Source organism: Agelaius tricolor, unplaced genomic scaffold, assembly GCF_023055355.1.
Source record: "Agelaius tricolor isolate 1412-34295 unplaced genomic scaffold, bAgeTri1.0.p SCAF_9, whole genome shotgun sequence".
Taxonomy (NCBI): domain Eukaryota; kingdom Metazoa; phylum Chordata; class Aves; order Passeriformes; family Icteridae; genus Agelaius; species Agelaius tricolor.
In genome coordinates this window covers 27,513,054-27,535,851 of record NW_027269269.1, presented here as the reverse complement: position 1 = coordinate 27,535,851, position 22,798 = coordinate 27,513,054, and the positions used below count along the sequence as shown (strand labels likewise).

Here is a 22,798-nt window from a genome sequence, read left to right as displayed (position 1 = left end):
TTAAGCACCTTACAGCTTTCATATATTTTTTAAGACTTCAGCCTTGTGAAGTTGGAAAGAGCTGTTATCCCATTTTCCAACAAAGAACTGAGACACCAGAACCATTTCCTGCTAGTGCTAGAAACTGATTTAATTTGCCTATAAGCACATCCCATTCTAGATTCCATCAGTTAGTCCATTAAACTCCTGGAAATACTTTGCACAAGGAGGTCTCTGTCCTGTGTACATGTACCAAGAACTGAAGCACAAAGTAAAACATTCAAGTACAAAAAAATAAGCTGCAAGATTCCCTCTTGACCTCTCACAGTGAGTTTTATAACTGATATATTAAAGACTGTTACTAGTGAGTCTACAAAAGGGGGTTAAAAAAAAAAAAGAGTTCTTAGCTGTGTTGTGCTTGATTATAGTAATCTCACTCTGACATTTCTAAGGGGTGTGAGTCTCCCGTGGAAAATTCTTATAGTTTCTGCCATTGAAATGTCAGAAATCAGATGGCACATTACAGATGCTTTTAAGTTTATCAGCATGCGAATCAACATTCTGCAAGGAGATTTCAGAATGGTGTGCCAAGTGAAAGTAAAGGATTTAGGCAAACCTTTTCTTATATCCTGCATAGTTCCAGCAGACCTCTTCAGCTGCGATATAATATCTCCTCTTATTGCCTCTGCTGCGCAGGTAGTGCTCAGCAATGTCATCAGGGTTACGCTGCCTGCTGATGTTCACCTTGGGATCTGTCATGTAGGGGTCATCAAAGCTCACATAATGGTACTCGTACTCCCCACCCGAGCTCTCATCGCTGTAGGATTCTCCTATCACATATTCGTAATGTCCGTCTGCTCGGGGAAGCCCGATTGTGATGGATGGCCTGAACTGCCGCGGGGTGAGGGCATCACCCAGCGACTCTCTGTGCCCGGCTCTGCTCACACCCACACTCTGGCTGACCTCACTGGCTGCCTTGGTGGCAGCTGTGCAACACGGCACTGTTGTGTAGTTGGTCCCACCCGGAAGCGCACGGCCAAACCCTGCCACGGGATTGCTGGGCTTTTTGGGGTTTCTACTCCTTGGGCTCAGCAAGTAGGTAATTTTTGCATCTTCCTTCTTTCTCCTTCGGATCTTGATGAAGGTTCCAGATGAAGTCAAGGTATTGTTGTTTCCCTCCTTTCCTTTCTGAGTCGGGTGAATGTGGCTCCCTTTCTGGTTTTCCCCCATTAGATGTGAGAACCCTTGATCCTTCTTCATATCTTCCTTATTTATGGATGCTGTACCGTTTCTGCCATGATGATTTAACTTACCACCAGCAGATTTATCCAAGCTTGCCTCTAATCCTGGATTCATCTTTGCAGACACCAAATTCCATTCCTCACTAGTCATTTTAGATGAATATTTCTCAACCCCGGGCAATGATGCTTCTAGTAAGTTCTTCACTACAGCAGGGCTGGAATTAGGGCTCGTATTGTCTAACGTATATTCTAAAGAAAATACGTTGGCTGGTTTATCTTTGGATATCCTGGGTTGAGAAAGGCTGGATGCATTAGACCCTTTTCCTACTATGAGGTCCAAATCCAGTGTCAAGTTAACTGTGTGCATGGCATTTTCCATCTTCTTTCCTTCCGCTTTCAGATCATCATCATATTCATTTGGCAGTTGGCCAGTTTCCACCATGGCTTCATTGGATGTGTTCTCTGTATGATGCACAAAATGAGGTGCATCAGTCTTGTCAGAAAAGGAGACATTTTTATTTCGGACATGATTTAGAAGGGCATTCATCTTTTGGACAGAGTAAAACTTAATGGCCAGCGAGCTTCGCCTTTTCCTTTTCTTGTTAGTAGTATAATTTCCTCTTTCCGTGCTTTGCTCTTGATGTTCTTCTGAAAAAGGTTTACTGTCCTTTCCACCAGCTGGAAGCTCTTCTGCAACATTAACTGGGCCTCCCCCATTGCTCAGCAAGTGTTCACCTGCGGACATCTTACTGTGAGCTATTTCATATTTGCTTTGGCTTCTATTCTCAAATACCAAGTCAGCTTCTCCATCACTTGTGGTAGCTAAAAATAAATCCTCTTCTGCTGTGATTGATGTGTGATTTGACTGGAATGTTTCAGCCTTGACCGGGGGAAGAGGAGTGATATGAGTTTCTAAGAACTTAGAGTTGTTTGTTGTTCCACTACTATTTATAGCTGTCAGACCTGAGCCAGCTGCCACCTCAGAACTCATGGCATCAATGTCTTCATACTGCTCCCAGGCCAGTGCTGTAAGATTCTGTTTTTCTTCATCACCTGCTGCCTTTCTTGAGCCTCGGATGGAGTAAAAAGAAGCCAGATAATTCTGATAATCCAATTCCTCCTTGTTTTCCTCATTTTCTTGCACAACTTCCTCAGCTGAGGTGGTAACAGCCTTTCTTTCAGTCTTGGTGGGACTTAAAGCCACAAAACCCAATGTTTCATCTTCCTCATAGTCACATTTTGCATCCCTGAATCTCAGCCTCATGCCGTAACTCATTTCTGGGGTGCCCCAGGATGCCAAAAGCCAAGTACCTGCAATTGAAATGAAAGTGTTATGAGACTGGACATTGTCTGTCATGTAAGGCAAATAGTTTGTTTTGCTTCTATAGCACCTGCTATAGCAGGCTGCTAACATTTATCTGGGATATTTATGAGCTCTCACTGCAATGAAAAATAATTATTAAATATAGACAAATTAGAGCACATATAAATACATCTAGGAGATGGAACTCTTTTCCATAGATTAAGCCGTAACTAGAACCTGAATCCAAAAATAACCCATGAAAGAGATGGATATGAAAAAGAAAGAAACAAATTAAAGGATCCTATGTTTAGATCTGGATCTAAGAGTAAGACTCTCAAGATACAGTTTCAATTTTATCCTGTCCTTACTGGTACATGCACTGCTACATAGATAGAACATTCTGAGCAGAGCAAATGCATTCTGAGGCAATGTTGGCAAACATCTGACATACACAGTATTTTAAAAGCTTTTGGATGAATCATGGATGATCTTTAATAAGTAAAATAAGAATAAAGCAATTTGAATTTCCCATCTGACAAAAACTATTAAGCTGCCAATCTGAGGCATCTCTGATTAATTTAAAGATTTTAATAATTCCTCCAAAACCTCACCACAAGGTAAGTTCTCTATTGGAAACTAGAATATTCAGAGAAGAAAATAAAATCTGTTTCCCTAAACAACATCAAATCAAGTTCTTTGCTTGTTACACCCTGATTTTGGAACTAGTAGAAATGACAGAATAGACAGAACTAACACCCTGAGAAACAGGTTTTTTTTTAAAAAGGTCACATACAATTCTTCCTGTATTGATCAGCTTGAAGTGACCTGCACAGCTTCCCTGATTTCTAACAACAGCAAATTTATCAAAGAAAATATGCTCTAGATGGAAAGAATAGATTGCATACCAAAATCAAGCAAAAATACAACTTTATTACTGGGGAGGTTTCCATAAAGTCTAATAGAGTTCTAATGATTCTCTAGTCTTGAGCAATACAAGCCACTTAAACATTTTTAAGTTATAAGGTCTTGATGCTGTGCAATACATAAAATATATTTTTTTTAAAAAGTAAGATATTTTAAATAGGATAAGGATACTTAAACCTTGAGGGATTTTAGAATGATCACTCAAAGTGCACAGACTTCAATGACACAGAATCTGTCCTTTTAGAAGTAATGCCTTAAATGTGCATTACATGGGTTCTGATGCCCCCTCTTTCAAGACATGGTGCTAATTCTAGCTAGATATTGAGATGCATCCCACAGACCAGTGACCCGGTTCAGGCAGGCGGACTTTACTGCTGCTGAATGACTTCAAGCCTAAGGTCAGGTGTAGCCATTTTGCCCAGTAATGACCAGCAGAATTTGACAGTTTCAGCCCATTTTAGACTGCTCAGAATAGACAAGAATGTGACAAACCTGGAAATCATACAATGGAGTTCACACCGGTTTCTGAGAAGAATCTTGCCTTAAAATTATCATTACTAACCCCAGTATTAATTGTCAAGTGAAAAAAAACCAAATCACAAGATGACCAACAAAAAGAGCCTCAGTACAGCATACAGTTAGCTAAGTTGGTATAGCCAGAAAGACTCCATGCACATCACTTGCACTGGGGAATGATTCAATGTTTTCTAGCACTGTGTTTATCAAAAGAGTTTTCTCTCCTATTTAGATAAGTCCTTATAGACTGGAGATAAAATAATGTCTTAGAAGAGCTGTCAAACACTACAGTTCCACCACTTACCACCATTGTCCATTTCCACTGTGACCGATTCTCCGCTCATTGGGAAAAGGCTCAATGTATCCTCATATTTCCCTTGATACAGAAAGAAGTGTCCAGCAAGACGAACAGAGACAATCTCATCATGGGTGCCAACACTGAAAAAGTGCCACTGAACCACAGTGTCTCGGCAAAATCCAAGGATTTCACTGCTGTCAGACACATAGCCATTTATTGCTAAAAGGAAAGCAAAGTAAAAGTGGTTTCAGTATTTCTGTTTTAAAACTTCCTATTCTTTGATGTCAGTGCACTGGATTCATGTTTGCACTGGAAAGAGACTGGCACAGGGCTGAAACCATGATAATTTCCATCTCTGGAAATATTATCTCTAAGGCAGCAAGGTGCTGCATCAAAATTTAGTTAACCCTTGTCTTTGCTTCAGGGTCCAGAGCTAGCCTAGCTACTAGTGGCGAGGTGTGGGTAGGCCTTTTCCCCCTGCCAGCTAGCAATAAAACAAGGGGAAATGGTCTCAAGCTCCACCAGGGGAGTTCCGGTTGAATATTAGGAAAAATTTCTTCACTGAGTGGATAACCATTGTAACAGGCTCCCAAAGGAAGTGGCAGAGTCATCATCTCTGGGAGTGTTCAAAAAAGAAGTGAATGTGGCACTCTGCAATATGCTTTAGTGGGCATGCTGGTATTAGGTGAGAGGCTGGACTTGATCTTGGAGGTCTTTTCCAACCTTTCTAATTCTATGATATTTCTTATTTCTGTCCAGTGCCACCTGGCACAGTTAGAAGTTCACTGACTTTCTGGAGGATTCCCTAATCACATGTACTTCTGAGAACAAGCAATCACTGAGCGCTCAGGTTCATAAAAGCGTTCCTATTATTCATCTCAGTATTCCACTCACTGTGCATTATGTTTGAGTTATAGAACTTGGGATCATCCCTTTTAACAGTGGCTGGGTTGCTGCAGTACTCCTTTATGTTATCCTCTAGGTACCAGCTCTTATTTTCATCAAACACAGCAAACATTGCCTGCTGCTCCTCATCTGCCTTTTTCTGAAAGACAATCAACATAGCAGTTACATTTTATCAGCAGGCACACCTTTTAAGAACTCAATCCTACAATCTCTTTCTTACTACGTAAGCAACATAAGCTTCATCAGAGTCCTGGTAAGTGTTATCCAAAGGTTATGTAGAAGGGAGTAGAGGCTCCAGACTTCAATCCTACTGCAGCCAACCTGCAGTAGAATGCTGAGCAAGCCTCTAGCACTGGTGATACACAGATGGTTTATGACTGGGCTCTCTGTAACAGAACCAGACCTCTTGTTTGACCTGACAAAGCTTCTGACATTTTTTTCTCTCAAGTGATCCTTAAACCTTTGCCAAGCAAGATTTCAATAACTGGTAAAGGGAAGCCCTCTCCCAGAACTCTCCATTGCTGTTTTGGCTGTTCTAGATTCATTGTGCCTGAGATTGTCAGATGCTGTGGAGCTGTCTCTGTTACAGAAAGGAGCCAGGTAAGATACGAATATCTTCAGAGTATGAAAATATAATAACAGCAGGAAAATTTATTATCAAATCTAGAAATAGACTTTAAAGTCAAGCTGACCTTTTGTTGACCTTTCTTAGCACTTGCTAAGAAATACAGAACATAATTCCTTTACTGCTGTGGACAGTGAGAGGACTGTTTCTTCAGGAGCCCATTGGTTTAACTGCTCTCCACAGAGCAGTTCTCTATGGGAAGTAAAACTAAATTCAGTGTAGAATAAAGAGCATTATTTGAGCAAAATCTGCCCAAACAAGTTACCTGCACACCCTTTTGCGTCAGTGCTTCACTTTTACAAATCAGAAGTGGGCCAATCAGTCCAGAGGCTATATCTCTCTCAATATTTACAGCACTGTGATACAGCCTTGTAATACATTGTGCATCCTGTGCAGTGGGTTGATCTGTTTTAGCAATTTTCCACTCATAAATGTATGTATTCCCTGGTTCAACTCCTCTACTCTGGGTGCCATTGCCTAAGGAAAAACAAGAACAGTAATGGTACAAGCTCAGAGCCAGATGTTAGTATCAAGCTGCACCTTCTAATGACATTGGTGTAGTTTGGCCATTAAAAGCTACCTTGACATAACTGAAATTCAGCAAGAACTTTTGTCTCTCTAAAATTACAAACAAGAACAGAAAACTAATCCAACAAATAGAGGGTATTTGTCTCTGCTTTGCAGATAATACCTTGGTTTCTCTATAAGGCAACACAACAGGTAAGCAGAGGCAGAGAACAGAATTGAGGTCTCCCAGTCATGCATATTCCCAGCCACAGCACCTCCTTCAAAGCAACAAAACCATCCATAACAGTTAGTGATATGCAAAAACATATTTCACAAATTTTTTACTTGTGGGATCCAGAGGATAATCAGCTCCTTCTGCATTCTTTGCAAGTGTCACTCCATGGAAATAAATGCTGTAGGGTCGACTGGCCTTATTTTTGAATACAATCTATATTAATAGGTAAATGAAAAGAAAAATTAGGAATCAACAAATCCTTGTCTGAATACATAATGAAGTTACCACTACAGTACAATTTGCCCTGCTTTAGCCCAGAAAGTGCCAGAAAGGCAAAAGGGTGTCTTAAATACTGTTTGATATATAAACGCAAAGAATAAAAGCTGTTACCATTCTGCTGGACTTTGTAGACCCCACTGAGTGAAGTTCAGCTGCCTACAGCTGGGCTGTGGAAGGTCTAAAAAGAACACTTGTTCTTCTAGCTACTAGGCACACACTATCTCTGGAAATATGAAGCTACTGACTGAAGTTCTTAAAAACCTTCAATATGGGAGAAGAAAAATTTCAAACCAAAGCTTGTCCCAGATTCTAAGACCCAGAGGGGATATGTACGGAAAAGGCAAAATTTCCTGCCTATTCTTAACAAAATTAGGATTAAAAAAAACCCCCAAAAACAAAAACCAAAAACCAACCAAACAAACAACAAAAAAAAAAAAATAGGAGAGAAAAAGGGAAAAGAAAAAAAGGCACATGCTAAGCTCAAATTCAGAGCCACGGAGTCATGGTGGAAATGACAGAAGATAAGGTTATGGAACTTCATGATGCATCATTAAATGACAACAGAAAGACAAGTGGCAGCACAAGCTTGTAATGCAAATATTTTGTAGTTTCATGGTATAACCTCATGAAATAACATTTGATTATAGAAACTGATTTCCTTTGTCTAAAACAGCTGGAAAAAAATATCAGCATAAGAAACAAGAGGCTCATGAAGTTCAGCCTCACATACAAAATCCCTAGGAAGTCCACCCAGGTCTAGGGCTTCTTTCCCATTTTGGACCAGTGTCAACACATATTTTACAGTGTGACTGAAGCATGTTTATATTGTAAAATAAAGCACAATCATGGAAACTATAGAAGGAACACTGAAAAATGCAAGCTAAACAGTGCTACTTGTGATCATACATTTTAACAGGGCCAATACTTAGAACAGTAGCTATATTATTTGAAAGACAACAAAAATGAAACTAATTCCTTTGTATCTCTACCTCGATATAAAGCATATTATAGTATAAATAATCTCTGTATTTGTTTTACTTACTCTGACTTTATCATTGATTTGAGCTCTGATAATAGGGCCCAAGATTCCAGTTTCCTTGGAACGAGGATTTTCCAGACGTTTAGTGAAGCTGGCATCAGTATATTGCGTAAAAATAGCCTTTTTATACCTTTTACCTATGAGATTGGAGAAATTGTCCAAGTGTTGCGATTTATAGTGTCTTAAAAATAAAGGAAAAGAAAAATGATCAACACAACTTGAATAGTAGCATCTGTTAAAATACAAAATTAGTATTCAAGCAACTGGTAGAAATCTCACTGCTTGAAAAAAAAAGCCAAACCCTAAACTAACCTAATGCTTTTCACCCCAAATTCTAACCTAAATTAGGTAAGAGAACCTTAGATTATTACCTGTACTTTGGCATTATATATGACCAATTAATATCAGAGTTTACATTTAATTTAATTTGACAGTGTACATACAAATATGAAACAAACTGAAGCAGCAGGTACCCTTCTAAGGTAAGATGGAAATCACTGTTCTCCTTTTTCAAAGGCCTAGTTGAGCATGGAGGAAAAAAACCCCAATTTGCTCACAGTAGCAAGGACTCCAGGAGAAATAGGAACAGAATCTTAATCCCAGTCAGGCACTATACAGTAAGTAGTGCAATACTGAGGTTTCAAACTTTTTTTGTTGTCACTCACACTTCCAAAAAGGTTACTGAAAAGGGATAAACTGCAGTTTTGAACAAAGGAGGAAAAATCAGAGCACTGAGATGGTTAAGTAAGGCAGTGTGACTAGCAGGAAAGATATATTAAGTTTGTTCTGCGCAGTTCAAGAGCACATAAGGGAAGCAAATCATGCCAAAGGAGAATGAGTTGTGCAAACACTGTATTTCTAAGGAGGCATATGAAATGATAACCCTTAAAGAATAAGGAATTTGTTTGTTCTGCTTAAATCCTTAAAGATTCTTAGGAATATCAGCTTGTAAAGGCTCATAAAGGCACAAATAACACTGGGGAACTGACAGATCACAAATTTAACCTCACAGTGCACTGATAGCACTGTGCACTATGACATCATGTATGTTACAGAATTCCTTCTATTTGTCTTAAGTTGAGCAAAATAGCCCAATACGCTTCTTTATTATGACTTGTACTCCATCTACATTGGTATTATGCAGACATCATTTATAGAGAGCTCTTTCTCCTGTTCCCTAAACACTTCATTGTACTGAACTTTTAAAATCTTTTAATCTCCAAAAATATTCCCTCCCTCCCTTTCTCTTCCTTTTAAGGACTGTTTATTTCACCAGAATTGATGCTGAGAAGTATTTTAGAAAATAATCTTGTATGCTACTTTGGACAATTCCTCAGTCACCTTGTTATTTTGGGCTCACTGTGAGAGGAAAAAGAAGGTATTCACTGTTGGGCTTCTCAGCTAAGAAAGTCACTGACACAGGTGAGAGTCCAGTGAAGGGCCACCATGGTGATCAGGGAGCCAGAGCACCTGGCACAGAGGCAAAATTCCAGTTTCTTCAGTCAGGCAAAGACATAGCTAAGGCAGCATCTTATGTTTAACCTTAACTATCAAATTGACATTATAGAGAAAGCAGGACCACATGCTTCTCAAAGCCGCATGGTGAAGAGATGAGACACAATGGCCACAAAGTGCAACATGATGAAGAACATTTAGATATCAGGAAAAACTCTTTCACTGTGAAGCTGCAAAGATGCCAAGAGAAGCTGAGGGGTCCCTGTACTTGGAAACAATAAAAATGCAACTGCATTAGGTCCAGTGCAACTGGATCCAGCTTTGCTATTGGATACCAAGAGGTTCTTTCCAACCACAATTATCATGTGATTTCATGTTAACATTCCCTATTATACTGACAAACCAGTATTTTACCTGTCAAGGGTGTCTGGAATTCTTGGGGCATAATCCCAGGTAACTTCTTCTGCAGCAATGAAATAGTCCCAGGTTTTGACCATAAGACGTTCTCTATAGGAGAGACGACTCTTCTTCACCTCTTTGTCCCCACAGTCCCTTACAGCGAGGTAACCATGCATTCCAGCTAATTGAGAGGAAACAGGACCATAGTGATTTCCCATCTGAGGAACTCTTACCACTTCAGCTGTTTTTTACCCCCAAAAGATATCTCCTGCTCTTATAAGAGAGATGTTTTTCTCATTCTTTAAAACAGAATTTTGATCATTGCTGAAAGATACCACTTTCAAATGTCAAAGAGAAAATATTTTCATCACATTGAAGTACCCTTAGCTGAAAATACTCAGTTTCTCAGGAAATGGGTGGTTTCTTACTAATTTTATAGTGGTGCTTATCTGAACAGTTCACAGAGACTTAGATGCTGGAGTATTGAATCATTGCTGCTCTGTGCTGTAGACACTGCAGTAAAGCTGCAGATAAGAATATCTTTCAGTTCAACATGCATTTCCAACAGAATGCCTGATTCTTGGTCATTTTCTTAGTGAAATGACAAAACCACCTGAAACAGTACTGTTGTAAAACAGCAGAAGCCATTTGGGACATGGAGAAGAACAGCTTTACAGGTGCCTAATAACTAGATGTTTCCTTGCCTTGCAGGTGCTTTTGGACAAGAGAAGATATGAGCCACCTTCCTTCCTCAGTCACTGTCATGTTTACGGTGGTTGAGGCTCCTCCCACCAAGTTAACAGCCGAAACTCGGCGACGTTTTTGCTCCATGGACTGGCCATTGATGTGAATGGAGAAGATTTCTGGCTTGGAACTCATTCCTATCAAGTGCCAGCTAATGTTGTCATATGCACAAGCCTCTAAATCTAAAAGAGACATGAGATTAGGGTTCAGAATACAGGCAAATCATGCAAGTTCCCCATGCACCCTAGGTTTGAAGTGAGTCTTCACTGAAAACATGAAAAAAAATTGCTGTGATCAATGTTTGCAACAAGAGGAAGTTTCAGAAGCGCGTAAATGGACCAGATACCAAAATCATGTGTCAGCGGAAGACAAATGTTTAAATCTTACCTGCAAGTGATAAACTGACTTACAACAAGCTGGCAAAAAATGGAAAAAAACCCAGTGCTTTCTTTTGGAAAGCTGACCTGTCCTTGCTTGGGGAGTGAGGGGAAAACAGGGCAGGGAATGCAAAGAACAAAGCAAGGAACTAAGCTAAAGATTGATGTGGTAACTAGTGACAGTAACTATATTCTTCAATATTTTCTTTAAAAAATTCTCACTTAAGACAACCTTTTATATTTGCTCAATGGATGGGAGAGAGATATTTAAGTTTTTTCTTAGGAAAACAAGAGAAAAGCCCCACTACCATCTTCCTAGTCTTCTCACTTAATTGTGTCTTTTAATGATAACTGACTTTCCACGTTCAGGAAATTTTGCACCCAGTATGTTCTATATGCTGTAGAACCAACAATTCACTTAAATCACTCTCGCACCATCAGCTTGTTAAAAAAATGAGGAGCTTATTAATTTTTTTTAAAGTTAGTAATCCTTTTCTTCTAGCAGAAGCCTTCTCAGAGGTAATCTCATTGTTCCTATCAGTAATCTGGTGTTACTTCCTTTCAGCAGCACAGTTTTTCTTCCAGAATTTAGATGCTCACAGACACATTCTAAAAAAGGCTGTATCCCTTTTCTCCACATTCCCATTCTTGTGCATAAAAAGCAACTAAAGGTAATATTCAGTGTTCATAAATGTTAGTTTCATTTCATATAAGTTGGAACAGTACCTGGTAACGTTCCATCAGTATAGCCATTAATTGTATACTTGACTGATGCTGATTTTTGCCAACTCTTGTTCTCATCAAACACACCAAACATCAGTACATATTCCCTGTCAAAATGTTTCTGTGATCCATCCTCATTTAGACTTCCTGTGAAGGAGAAACAACAGGTCTTAGTTTGAAGCAGAAATAGAGCAGATTTCACATGCAGTTGCATGTACTGGCTGTTAGCGTGTACTGGCTGAGCCTGATCAAAACAAAGCCTGAAGAATGCTCATAATGTGATTTTATTTCTGGAAGTACTTTTGTATTGGGTAACCACAAAATCAAAAGTCTGAAGTATTCCAGAGAAGACAAATATCATGCAATGAATTGCCTCAGACAATTTCTGGCAATGTGTTGCAGAGATCGCCTTAAAGAAGGAGAGTTTCAAACACCTTTGTTTCACAATCAGGTGCTGCCCTCTCTTTTCAGACTGTGTGACAAGGAGAAGAGTGATGGCAGAGTCACCAGCAGTGTGAACAGCATCTTTTCAAGCACTGAGGTCATCAGCACCTTTAAAAAGCTTAAAACCAACCACTCAGCAAACAACGTTTACACACAAAAGACTTCAACAGAGACTGCTGTGCTGGATCAGTTACAAGAAACTGTCCTGGGTGATTTTGTGATACAGATGTAATTTTTGTCAAGAAGTAGAATTCATTCTGGACATGCCACACAGAACTGATGTGATTTTTACTGATTCTTTCTGTAGATTGCTCACATCAAAAACTTCCACTTGCTACTTTCAAAACATAATCTGGTCCCTCTGGATTGCAAGAATGAAAAATTTGCAAATGTATTGATTATTCTACCTAGGAAGAAGCAGTGGAAGAAATTATCTTCAATATATATTTTTAATTTATGGGAAGCTACAAAGCTCTGGTTTTCTTCACAAAAGAAGCCTCAGATCAACAGAGAAATTTATCTACTTGCCACACAAAGAACATTCATGCAGTGCTTTAACTCAGAAGTCCAATTTTTATAACCTTTACCACCTCTTAAATGTGTCAGACCATGGGGAGCTGACCCCAACCAGCAGCCAAACACCCACTTCAATGCCTTCCCATCCCCAATGGGATAGGAGAGAGAACAGGAGGAACAAAAATGAGAAAACTCAAGGGTCAATAAAGACAGTTCAAAGATGAAGGAGAGAAGGAAAACAACAAACAACAGAGAAAAAAAATCTCATCATCTCCCACAAGCTGACTGATGCCCAGTCAGTATCTCAAAAACTGTCATCTTGGAAGTCAACACCCCCATTCTCCCCACACTGTTGTTTCCTCCTCTGCCTCCATTTTCTATTGCAGAATGATGTTAGGGGTAGAAAAATAATCCTTTGGCCAATCTGTTTCATCTGTCCAGATGGGTCTCCTCCCAACCCCTTTGTCCATCCCAAACCCACCATTTGGGGAGGTCTGAGCAGGAAAAAGAGAAAGCTTTGACACTGTGCAAGCACTGTTCAGCAACAGCTCAAACATGGGTGAGTGTATTATCGATGCTATTAAGCCACAAATCCAAAACACAGCCCATATGAGCTGCTGTGAAGAAACTAAATTCCATGCCGAGCAGACCAAATACACAGGTTCACTGCACATTTACCAGACATAGCACCCAGTCAAAAATCTGTGTACAGGAATCTTAAAAATATGCATAGTGAGCTGTTTGTCTTTGTTCTAGAAACGTACACCCGAATTTTCTTGAAGGCAGTGGTCACACCAGTCCATTTCAAATTCATGTCCTACTAAAGCCCAAAATGCATGAATTTGAGAAGCCTGAGAAGGAAGTAGTTTCAAAGTATTTGCCCAGATTAGCTCAACCAGTATGCCATAAAATATGCATATACACAGAAACCCAAAGAAAGAAAAACCCAAGAAAAATCAGGAAAATAACAAGTCCTAGATAATACTAAAAGCGCCAATCATAAAAAAAAAAAAATCAGGAGGAACATAATTAATAATAAAGCAACTCCTTTGAGGCAATAAGAGTAGATGTGTTCTGCATTAAAATGGGTATCTATGGGTGAGGAGATTGTCCTTGTGCAACCCACACTGAACCAGTGTTCTGTTTACTTTTAGGGAAGCTTTAAGGTCCAAGTCCATGCAGTTTAGTCTCAAATTAAATCAGGCTAAATAACTCACATCATGTTCACCACAAGAAGGATATATAATTTGGAAAAACCTTGGATTTTAGGGACTAGTAAGTAGTTTAAGTACTTTACACGGTGGCATGTTGTTTCAGTCATCACTCAAACCAGAGAGATGTATCTAGGAGCTATTTACAAGTGCTACAAGACACCAGTTATTAGTGGAAATGGAATTCAATGGCTCAGACTGCTAAAATCTAAAATCTCTAATCACACGTAAAAACAATTTTAAGACTTAAAATCTGTTCAAATTTGGCCATATCTTCAAATGACTAGCAAAAGACACACTGCTCTGCAATTTTAAAGCCAGGTTACAGAAGAGAGAGTGTTCCAGGTTCTTGATCAGACAGCCTTTAAAAGGCAATGGGTAAAACAATTATTTCCTGCCTTATTCTCTGAAATCGCCATACCATTTTGAATGAAGTTTTAGAAAATATTTATTCTTAGACAGGACATTTGAGGTCATATATTTAGCAGTTAAGCAACTGCAGATGCAACCAGTGCAGGCAAATGTATCTATATAATGATGTTTTCTGCCCATTCTATAATTATAGGATGAAACTGCATGAAAGTTGGCATTTAAAAACTAACATCTAAAAGAATAATGCTAAAACCCATTCATTTTACACTGCATGTAAAGATGTGAAAAAGAAAATATCTTCTCTCATTACCATACACGATCATCTTTGTTAGAAATGAAAATATACTACCTTATAGTAGTCTTACAGCATTTCATTACCTTTCTTACAGATCAGCAATGCTCCAACCAGACCAGAGTTAAAATCCATTGCCATGTTCTCATGAGAATAGTAAGCATATGTAAGACAAGGAAGGTCAGCTTCTCTTGGACCAACTTCTTCTGGTATATCCCACACGTATGTGTAGAGCTGGCCTGGAAGTACAGCATCATCTTGTTTTTCTGCAGGTGATGTTCTGTCATCATACAGGGAGCCTGCCAAGAAAAGAGTCAGTAGGGTGGCATGAAGAAAAACAGCAATTAAAATGCTTGGAATATCTTCCTATAATCAGCTCCAAAAGCTTGGTTTGATCTTGCTTATATGATACATCAGCTTTAAAGAGATAACTCATGATTCCCCTCACACATTGCTGAGAGTACCATGGGGAGAGCAGCTAATCCACCACCATCCTATTTCTTACAGATGAAAGATTTCCTAGAAGTATTATCACTGCCAAAAGGTTGGGCTCTTCATCAGTCTGAGTAGGGTTAGGATGGCATGAAGCTTCAGCCTCTGCTCACTGATGCTCTGCAGAGGAATGCTGCCCACTCTGTCACCTTTTTAACTGTCTCTCAAAGCGACTGCATGGGCTGGCACTGCCTTGCTGCCTTAGGCCTTTTGTATACTGCACATCCACATATGGAGACAGTAATGGCTCGTGTCTGTGCCTGCCATATCCAACAGATCTGCAATATGACAAAGGAGAGACAGAGAATCGAAATCTGAAGTGCAAAAGGAACATTAATTAATATGACAGTCAAACTGAACTGCCCATCCCTTCCAATGAGATGTTCTGTTCAACTCCATGAGATGGAGCTGCAAAACTCCTTTTGCATCCACACAGCAACCAAAACCTTGCATGAATTTGTAAACTGCGGGTCAAAGCTCTGGCTCAGCACCCAGGGCAGGGCAATCCAGGAAGCATGAGCAACCAAACTCACTTCGTGCTGGTACAGATATTTTAATGTCTATTTGATCATAGTTTATAATCTCTTTTTGTTGGTCTCATGAGGGTGTGGAACAAAGCACCATAAAGCTGAGCATTAAATCGTGAGTATCACAACAGCATGATCAGCACTGTTAGGAAACTGTGCTCATGACACTCACATTGCTAGTGTTACAGTGATGAACAAGAAAGGAGCTAACAATGAAGGTGTAATCCAGGATCAACAGATATTTGTGTTACACATAGCTTCACACATTGATCTAGATCCCTGACAACATTTCGTGCAGTAGTCTACAAGCAAATGAGCAAACCAGAGATTCTACAGTACTTACCTTCTTCACTTTTGCTGTAAACTAGACCTTGAGGATGAATACTGACTGGCTTGTCAGCCATATTTTTAAGGTGAACCACTAAAGTATCTCCCACTTCAGCACGCAGCGTTGGTCCCAGAAGTCCTGTAGTTATTTAGGATAAAGAAAGAGGAAAATATTAATAAAACAGTATGTTCAGTGAAACAAAGAATTTTCTCCCCCTTCAAAAAATATTAGCTCTCAAAATACAAGTCTCAAAATTAACAGAGAATGTAATAACACTGCAATGAAGACTTACCCATAAAAAGGCATATGGGAACTTAAAGGATATAGTGCATATTCCAAAATGTTATAAATTTTGCATCTGGCAACTAGCACTTAAAAATCATGGGAAAATAAGGGGCAAAAAGTTATTTACAGATACAGAAACTCTATCAAAAGATTCATCCTGAGGTTCATTGAAAATTTCTAGACATCTTTCAATACAATTTAATTAAATAATTTTAGAAGATAAATATTTTATAATTTAAGAGTTTAGAGAAAGGCATTCAAACACATTCTTTTAAGTAGCACTCTGAATGCCAGAAGTCACAGAACAAAGAGATCTTTCAATTCCCAAATGTTATCCAAGTAAATAATCATTTCCACACTGCAAATTTCTTGAGGCATTTCCTGCAAAAGATTTCAAGAGCTGGTATCCCTACTCCCCATGTTGCAAAAACAAGCAATTGAAAAAGCTGCTAAGATTACCAAAAAAAGAGACTTACAAGGCAAAAGTTAACTATTTTGTATATATTTAGTTTCAGGCCTTAGGCTCCTTCACAATTCATAGTGTCATCGCTGCAGCTGTGCCAAATCTAAATGCATGTGGTAAATCTCATCAGATGCTGAAAACAAAGGGAACAACTTTGTATGGTGCAACTGATTTGCAGACAGCCACATCCTCTGAAAGCCCAACCTCTCTACGGCCTTTGGAAGCCTCGTTCCTGCATTGTAGAGACCTCATCCCCTGTGCCTATTTGGTTTATGTGCAAATAATGGATGCAAAAATACAAGTGTGTTTAGGTTGCCACTGGCTTTAAAATAAGGAACAAATCAAAATACTCAGGACATTTCATTCCTGTTTACCTGCAAATGTATTTGCTGGTTTTTCTTTTTTAAAATCCACTTCATATTCTCTGTAAGAAATTTTCTTAAATACAGGATCTGAATGTTCCAATCTGAAACCAAAAGAGTTATAAAAAATATTGAAAGGACAAAGATTCTCAGAGATGCCTTTGCTGTTTGATGGAAATCTCAAAAAATGAATCTTGGAAATATATTTAATCACTTGCACATTTTGCTGAAGGAAAGAACACAGTCCAGCTCTTTGTAGGTCTTCACTTCTCCCTCTTACTCTATTGAATTTATGATGCTCCCGAACCAGATAATGTCATATAGAGCATCCAATATCCATACCTAGAATAGTTCACCAATGATTTTACAGGTGGTTTTTACGGGTCCTTTTGATTCTACAAAGGTATAAAGATGCCTTTGTTTTGTCCAAGACACAGAGGAAGATGTCTCAACCATATTTAACCTAAAAGCATCTGACAAAATAGAGGGAAAGAAACCTGAATTTCTGTTTATTCAGCCCTATGGTTGAATTTTTAAGACTCACCAGAAGGGTTTTAAAACAGCATTAACAGCAAGCTCCTGTCACAGGAATGACTCTGAAGGCAAGCACAAAGCTGTTCTCTAACAACAACCAAGGATGTCACAGCAAGTTAGAAAATGAGAAACAAGACTAAGGGCACTTTCCACTGCAAAGTGCCCTTAGTCTTGTTGCCTAAACAATTTGACACCCAGGAGACCACACAATGTTTTCTTAGAAAATATTCAGGCAACTAGAAGGAAACCAGCAAACAACACTTCTGCAATGGAAACGATGAGAAGAGGGCTGAAAGGGTAACAGCCCTTCACATCTATTGGTTGATTTACTATAGTATGTATGATGACTGAATCCAATAGTAATTCCACTTGCTCTCTTTTTAATGCCCTTTCAGGCACATTTCACAGTGAGGAGCCGATGGCCTTCTCAAGCATGGGGAGGCTGAGCAGGGAGAACCCACTTCAGTGATATCCAGAGTCCATAAGGGAGAGATCTCTTTTGGAAGAGATCTCTTGTAAATTCCTCTGCACCCCTCTCTCACCACAGCAAAGTCAGGCAGAAGCAATTGGTGTTTCAATTAATTCTCCCCTCCTTTAAGGCATTGATAAAATTTTGCTTAACTCTTAAAGGGGAAAAGGATGGGATCCATAACCTTCATTGACAAGAGCTGCCCTAATGTGGCAAGGTTCATGAGAATATGCACGTAAGACTGTAGGGTAGAAGAGGAAATTTATCAGTGCCAATTGTATAGTGAGGAGGAATAAAATACCTAGCACACTAACACTTCAGAAACATCACACTACGCAAGCAGGTCTTGTTACAGAACTTCCAGGAATTGCAGCAGCAACACTGCAAGATGCATAGATAATACATATTCACTTTATGCTGAAGTGCCTTATAAATAAATAGCACTTGTACATAGTAACCAACCTCTGCAAAGATAAAACTAACACTCAGAGAAATAAGGTGTCCTTTTCTAGTCAAAATTAAGGAAACGGCTTGGGGAAGAATCCATTTTCCTTTCAACCTCTCAAGTTATTTATAAATAAAAGCACCAAAGTAACAGATTCTTACACTGCATATAGACATTCAGCTTCTACTGAAATCAGCACAAGTTACATACCCCAATATCTTTGGGATCCAAGCCATCAAGCCATTAACTCTTCCTCAGTAAGTTAATTTGTGTTGTGAGGTCTTTTGTTTTTCTGGTTTTTTGGGGTTAAGTTCATGGTTTTGTTGGGGTTTTTTGCTTGTTTGTTTGTTTTGGGTTTTAGTTAAATTTCTATAAGCTCTATAAAATTCATTAGTCCCATCTGGGATGTGACTGGCTCTAAATACTTAGGCAAGGTAACCCAATAGACATTGAATATAAAATACTGCTGAGTTATCTCAGAGAACTTCAGCTGAGGTTTTAGACAGTCTTGTGAGTCTCTACTGCATGAAAACACTCCATCCACAATGTGAATTTAACCAAACAGCAGTTGATGCTTACATTGATGCACCCAGTGTAGAAGAGAATGAAGCTTTAACTAGTAAATTCACATGTCCAGATCAATACTTAAATGGCAGCTGGCTTCATATTCCTACCTTTAAATCCTATTTTCTTCTGTCTTGCCAGTTTGACATCATGCTTATACCAGCTCTATTAAACTGTCAAGGGGATTTTAAAATCACAGAGACTTTGCTATAATTAGATCTTGGGTAAAAAAAGTTAGAAAGTCATAATGTGAACTGGAAGTATCTTTTCCATATTATCCTGAAATGCAATATATCTTCAGGAAAAAAAAAATCACAAACAACAACAACAACAACAAAAACCCCAAAAAACCCCAAAAAACCAAGTAATCCACCTATATATACACATATAGAAAAGCAGCAGTATAAAAAAACCCTTTTAATGTAGGAGGACAAGTAACTTTAAATTAATATTAATGTTTCATTTTTAGTAGTTCCCCTCCCTAATTTAAACACAACTCGAAATTACATCCAAGTTTGAAATCTGTAGCATTGCACTTGCAGAGTTTATAATCCTAAGGATAGTAGTAGTAATAAAAATAACATATTTTATATTCTTGATTGGTGGATGCAGGTAGGCTGGCCACTGTGCAATGCTATCTGAAAAAAATAAAATCAGTATTTTCACTTAAGAAAGCAGAGAAATGCTTGATCTTATCACCTTTACTCATCAAAGACACAAAGACACATTTCACAAAAGTTATGAACAACTTAGAAATGGTACTAGTTCCAAAGTTCATCTGGCTCTGATTTAAGCGAAAGTGATAGCATCAACACTGGAACATAATTATTCCTTCAGCAAATTCTAATGTCCTGAAGTTTTTGAGATCTTACCAAAACATGGCTCAAATTAACATTGCTCAACATCCATGTACCTAAAATAAATACATTAAAAAACCTCAAGCAACCAACATTAAGCTATGCAAAAATGACAAAAGCAAGTCCTGGAGCTTATTTAACAGAAGTGCTCTGAAAGCATAAAAATAATTCTATCTACTAATGCAGCAAATAAAAAGGAGCTTTTAATATGTCACTGGCTCTAGTTCAGATCATGCTGTTTAAGGTCAACCAAGTTCCTCTGAAATCAACAGACTGTGCTCCAAAGTCCTCCTGGTCTCTGCAATTCCACAAGAAATAAAAGACAAAAACCATCAGTCAGTCCCAAGGGAGGACTAGTTTCATCCTTCTTATCCTGTACTTTGTTACCTGGACTTTTCCTCAGGTTGTGGTTTGTAGGTCCAGCTGGTGATCTGTGCAGCTATATAGTGCTCTCTGACCTTCACAGCTCCTGCCACATGCTGCTCTGAGTCTGGCCACCATGAACCAAGCAGAAGCAAGAGAAAAAGCTGCAAGCAGTGCAGAGTCATGGTAGAGATGCCTGCTAAAGCTGCTCTGGAAGACAAGGCAGAAACTGCTGCTTTTATTGCTGTTGTTGCTTCTAACTTCCCCTCAGAAATGAAATAATTATGATGCAACAGGGTAACAACATTTGCTATGCTCGGGTCATTGCTCTTCACCTCCGCCTCCCCTTACTGACAGGGATCCAATAGAGATAAAAAACTGTTTAAACTATCTTCCTTCCCCTCCTCCACACCACCTCCAGCAAGAGACATGCACCAAGGAGAAGCAGCTTCAGCCCTACTAGGTGGTTGGGTCATTGTGTACTGAGGCAGCAGGATATCAGAGGCAGAAGATTATTTAGATTACTTCAATTACAGGATGTTTGACTTATGTGGTTAGGAGGAAGAGGGGCATATTTTCTACCCAGAAAACAGAAACCCAGCACATGGCTGGCACTGATGGAAATTTCCCAGGTTGATGCTACACCTCCTTAGAAATCATTCCCAGGTTAAAAGCAAAATACTGAAGGATTAGGTACAGGGAGTAGAATTGGGTGCAGAGCTAAAAACTCATTCAGATCACCATGCACTGCATGCTCAGAACAGTAAGGCAGCCGCCCTTCCAAATGTTGCCAGCTTCAGCTTGATTCCCACTACACTCCCAAATACCTCAGGTAATAGGTAACCAGTGGGTTTCTCAGTGGCAGCTACCAGGTTAGACAGGAGACTTCTAACCTAGTCTTGACTGGGGGCTGTTGGCATTTATCTAACAAGAAATGATTAGGAAAATACCTTTTGATAAGATAATTACCAATGTCAACTGTATACCAAAAATGTTTCCCTGCTTTTGCCAGTACTAAGAAGCTAGTGAAAGCAACAAGTAAATTGTTGATCATGTTTCCCACACACTCAATTACTAGAAAAAGAAGAAATCCTATCTATTTTTGTTGTGGCCAACACAACAAAAAATGAAAACAATATTTTCAATAATGTTTTCCTAATATTTTAATGAAAAAATTACCTACACCCCCAAATCAAAACAACTCCAGTCCAGAACTAGACAACATTTCACTTTGGACTACTTCAAAAGAAAACCTGATCAATTCTAGGTTTGATATATTTTTTAACGGCAGAATGGCCTAACTGGCAGCTTCGTTAATTCTATCCAAACTATATGGTACCATAAGGACTTGAAAGAAATAGGGGAGATGGCTCAAAAAAAAAAATTGATGAAGACCAACAGCTAAATGCTCACTACCAAACATCAGGATCATTCGGTGCATAAACCTGAGAACAATCATGTTCACTTAGCATGCGACTACCAACATCATGGTATATTTCTTTAAACAAATCTTCCTGTGATTCTGTTTTATGAACTAAGTGTTTGCATTAGAAATAGCCATTATAAGTAGGCTTCTAAGAATTTTCCTTTTAATAAAAAGCTAAAATATTGCAGGCTAAAATTTAATACCCAGATTACGTGATTAACACCCTCTGCTTTGTGTCTGTGAGCTGGGAATCATCAAAGCTGACGTCAATTGGTTACTTCCCTTTTATCCATTTTGAGGAATTTGGGAGCTGTTTTTTTTGAAATTTCTTAGTCAACAAATTATGCAGCATTACTCTAAAGGTAGGAATTTCTTTCTTAAGTGTGGCTGATCATATTGATAAGTTTTAAAGATCAGTATCAAATTAAAGTAGAGATACTTTCCATTAAGCTACATTGACTACCATTTGTTACCCTTCTTTAATCCTTTAAGAACAAGAAATCCAATACTGGCTGCTTGCTTATTTTCTCCTCACATTTTAAGTATCAATGAAAAACTGACTTGCCTGAAATCATCTGCATCAGCCTTAGGTTTTTTTTCTTTTTTCTTTTATTTAAGCTATTCCATCACATCACATCCTCTAGGCTTTATGAAGTTTCAGTGTTCTGAAAATCATTATTAATAATCCAAAGATGTTGTTCCCTTCCACCTGATCATCAATTTCTAATATTTGTAATTATATCTTGTCTAATGTTGTAAAAGTCTAATACACACATATAATTTTTTTAAAATTAGTATTGGTTGCCTGCAGGCTATTACTATTAGTCCATGAGAAGTTACTACAGAATATATTCTTTCAGGCTGGAATCTTCCAAGACAATGCAAGTTTATTGGTTATTCATACATTTAGCTGTGATCTTTTTTTCTATTTCACAACACTGCACATGCTGCAAACTTTATATTTTATCCTCACTGCTTACTGACATGTTCAAGTGTAAATTACAAGTCAATAACATAAAAAATCATGTGGTCAAAAGCCATGCATGGCAGAATGTGGGTCCAGTGCAGGCTGGCAAGACAATCTCTGCAGCAGAATGAACAAGGCTATTCCCAAAATAAAGCAGTACCTTTCGGATGTACTGATTCTGAAATGCCAAATGAAAATCGGGCATGGAAAGAGAAGCCTAGGAAATATCTTTTAACACTAAGAGCAGGTCTGCATCTTCCAACTGGGCAAGATTATTGTCTATTCTGACACCCAGTAATTATGGTCCAGATTTCTTGTTATGCTTCATGTG

General features: G+C 38.7%; 1 protein-coding gene across 1 annotated transcript in view; it reads right to left on the bottom strand.

Moving 5' to 3' along the window:
* Positions 1 to 20,398, bottom strand: part of F5 (coagulation factor V) — a 34,359-nt gene extending 13,961 nt beyond the window's left edge. Inside the window, exons 1-13 of the mRNA XM_071433367.1 lie at positions 20,099 to 20,398; positions 16,855 to 16,946; positions 15,748 to 15,870; positions 14,472 to 14,684; positions 11,554 to 11,697; positions 10,411 to 10,632; positions 9,722 to 9,887; positions 7,856 to 8,033; positions 6,645 to 6,747; positions 6,058 to 6,269; positions 5,156 to 5,306; positions 4,268 to 4,480; positions 596 to 2,531 (exon numbers count right to left, since the gene is read on the bottom strand). Of these exons, the coding sequence (XP_071289468.1) occupies positions 596 to 2,531; positions 4,268 to 4,480; positions 5,156 to 5,306; positions 6,058 to 6,269; positions 6,645 to 6,747; positions 7,856 to 8,033; positions 9,722 to 9,887; positions 10,411 to 10,632; positions 11,554 to 11,697; positions 14,472 to 14,684; positions 15,748 to 15,870; positions 16,855 to 16,946; positions 20,099 to 20,259 (3,914 nt within the window). The 5' untranslated portion in view covers positions 20,260 to 20,398. The remainder of the gene's footprint in view (positions 1 to 595; positions 2,532 to 4,267; positions 4,481 to 5,155; positions 5,307 to 6,057; positions 6,270 to 6,644; positions 6,748 to 7,855; positions 8,034 to 9,721; positions 9,888 to 10,410; positions 10,633 to 11,553; positions 11,698 to 14,471; positions 14,685 to 15,747; positions 15,871 to 16,854; positions 16,947 to 20,098) is intronic.
* Between the last annotated feature and the right edge of the window lie 2,400 nt (positions 20,399 to 22,798).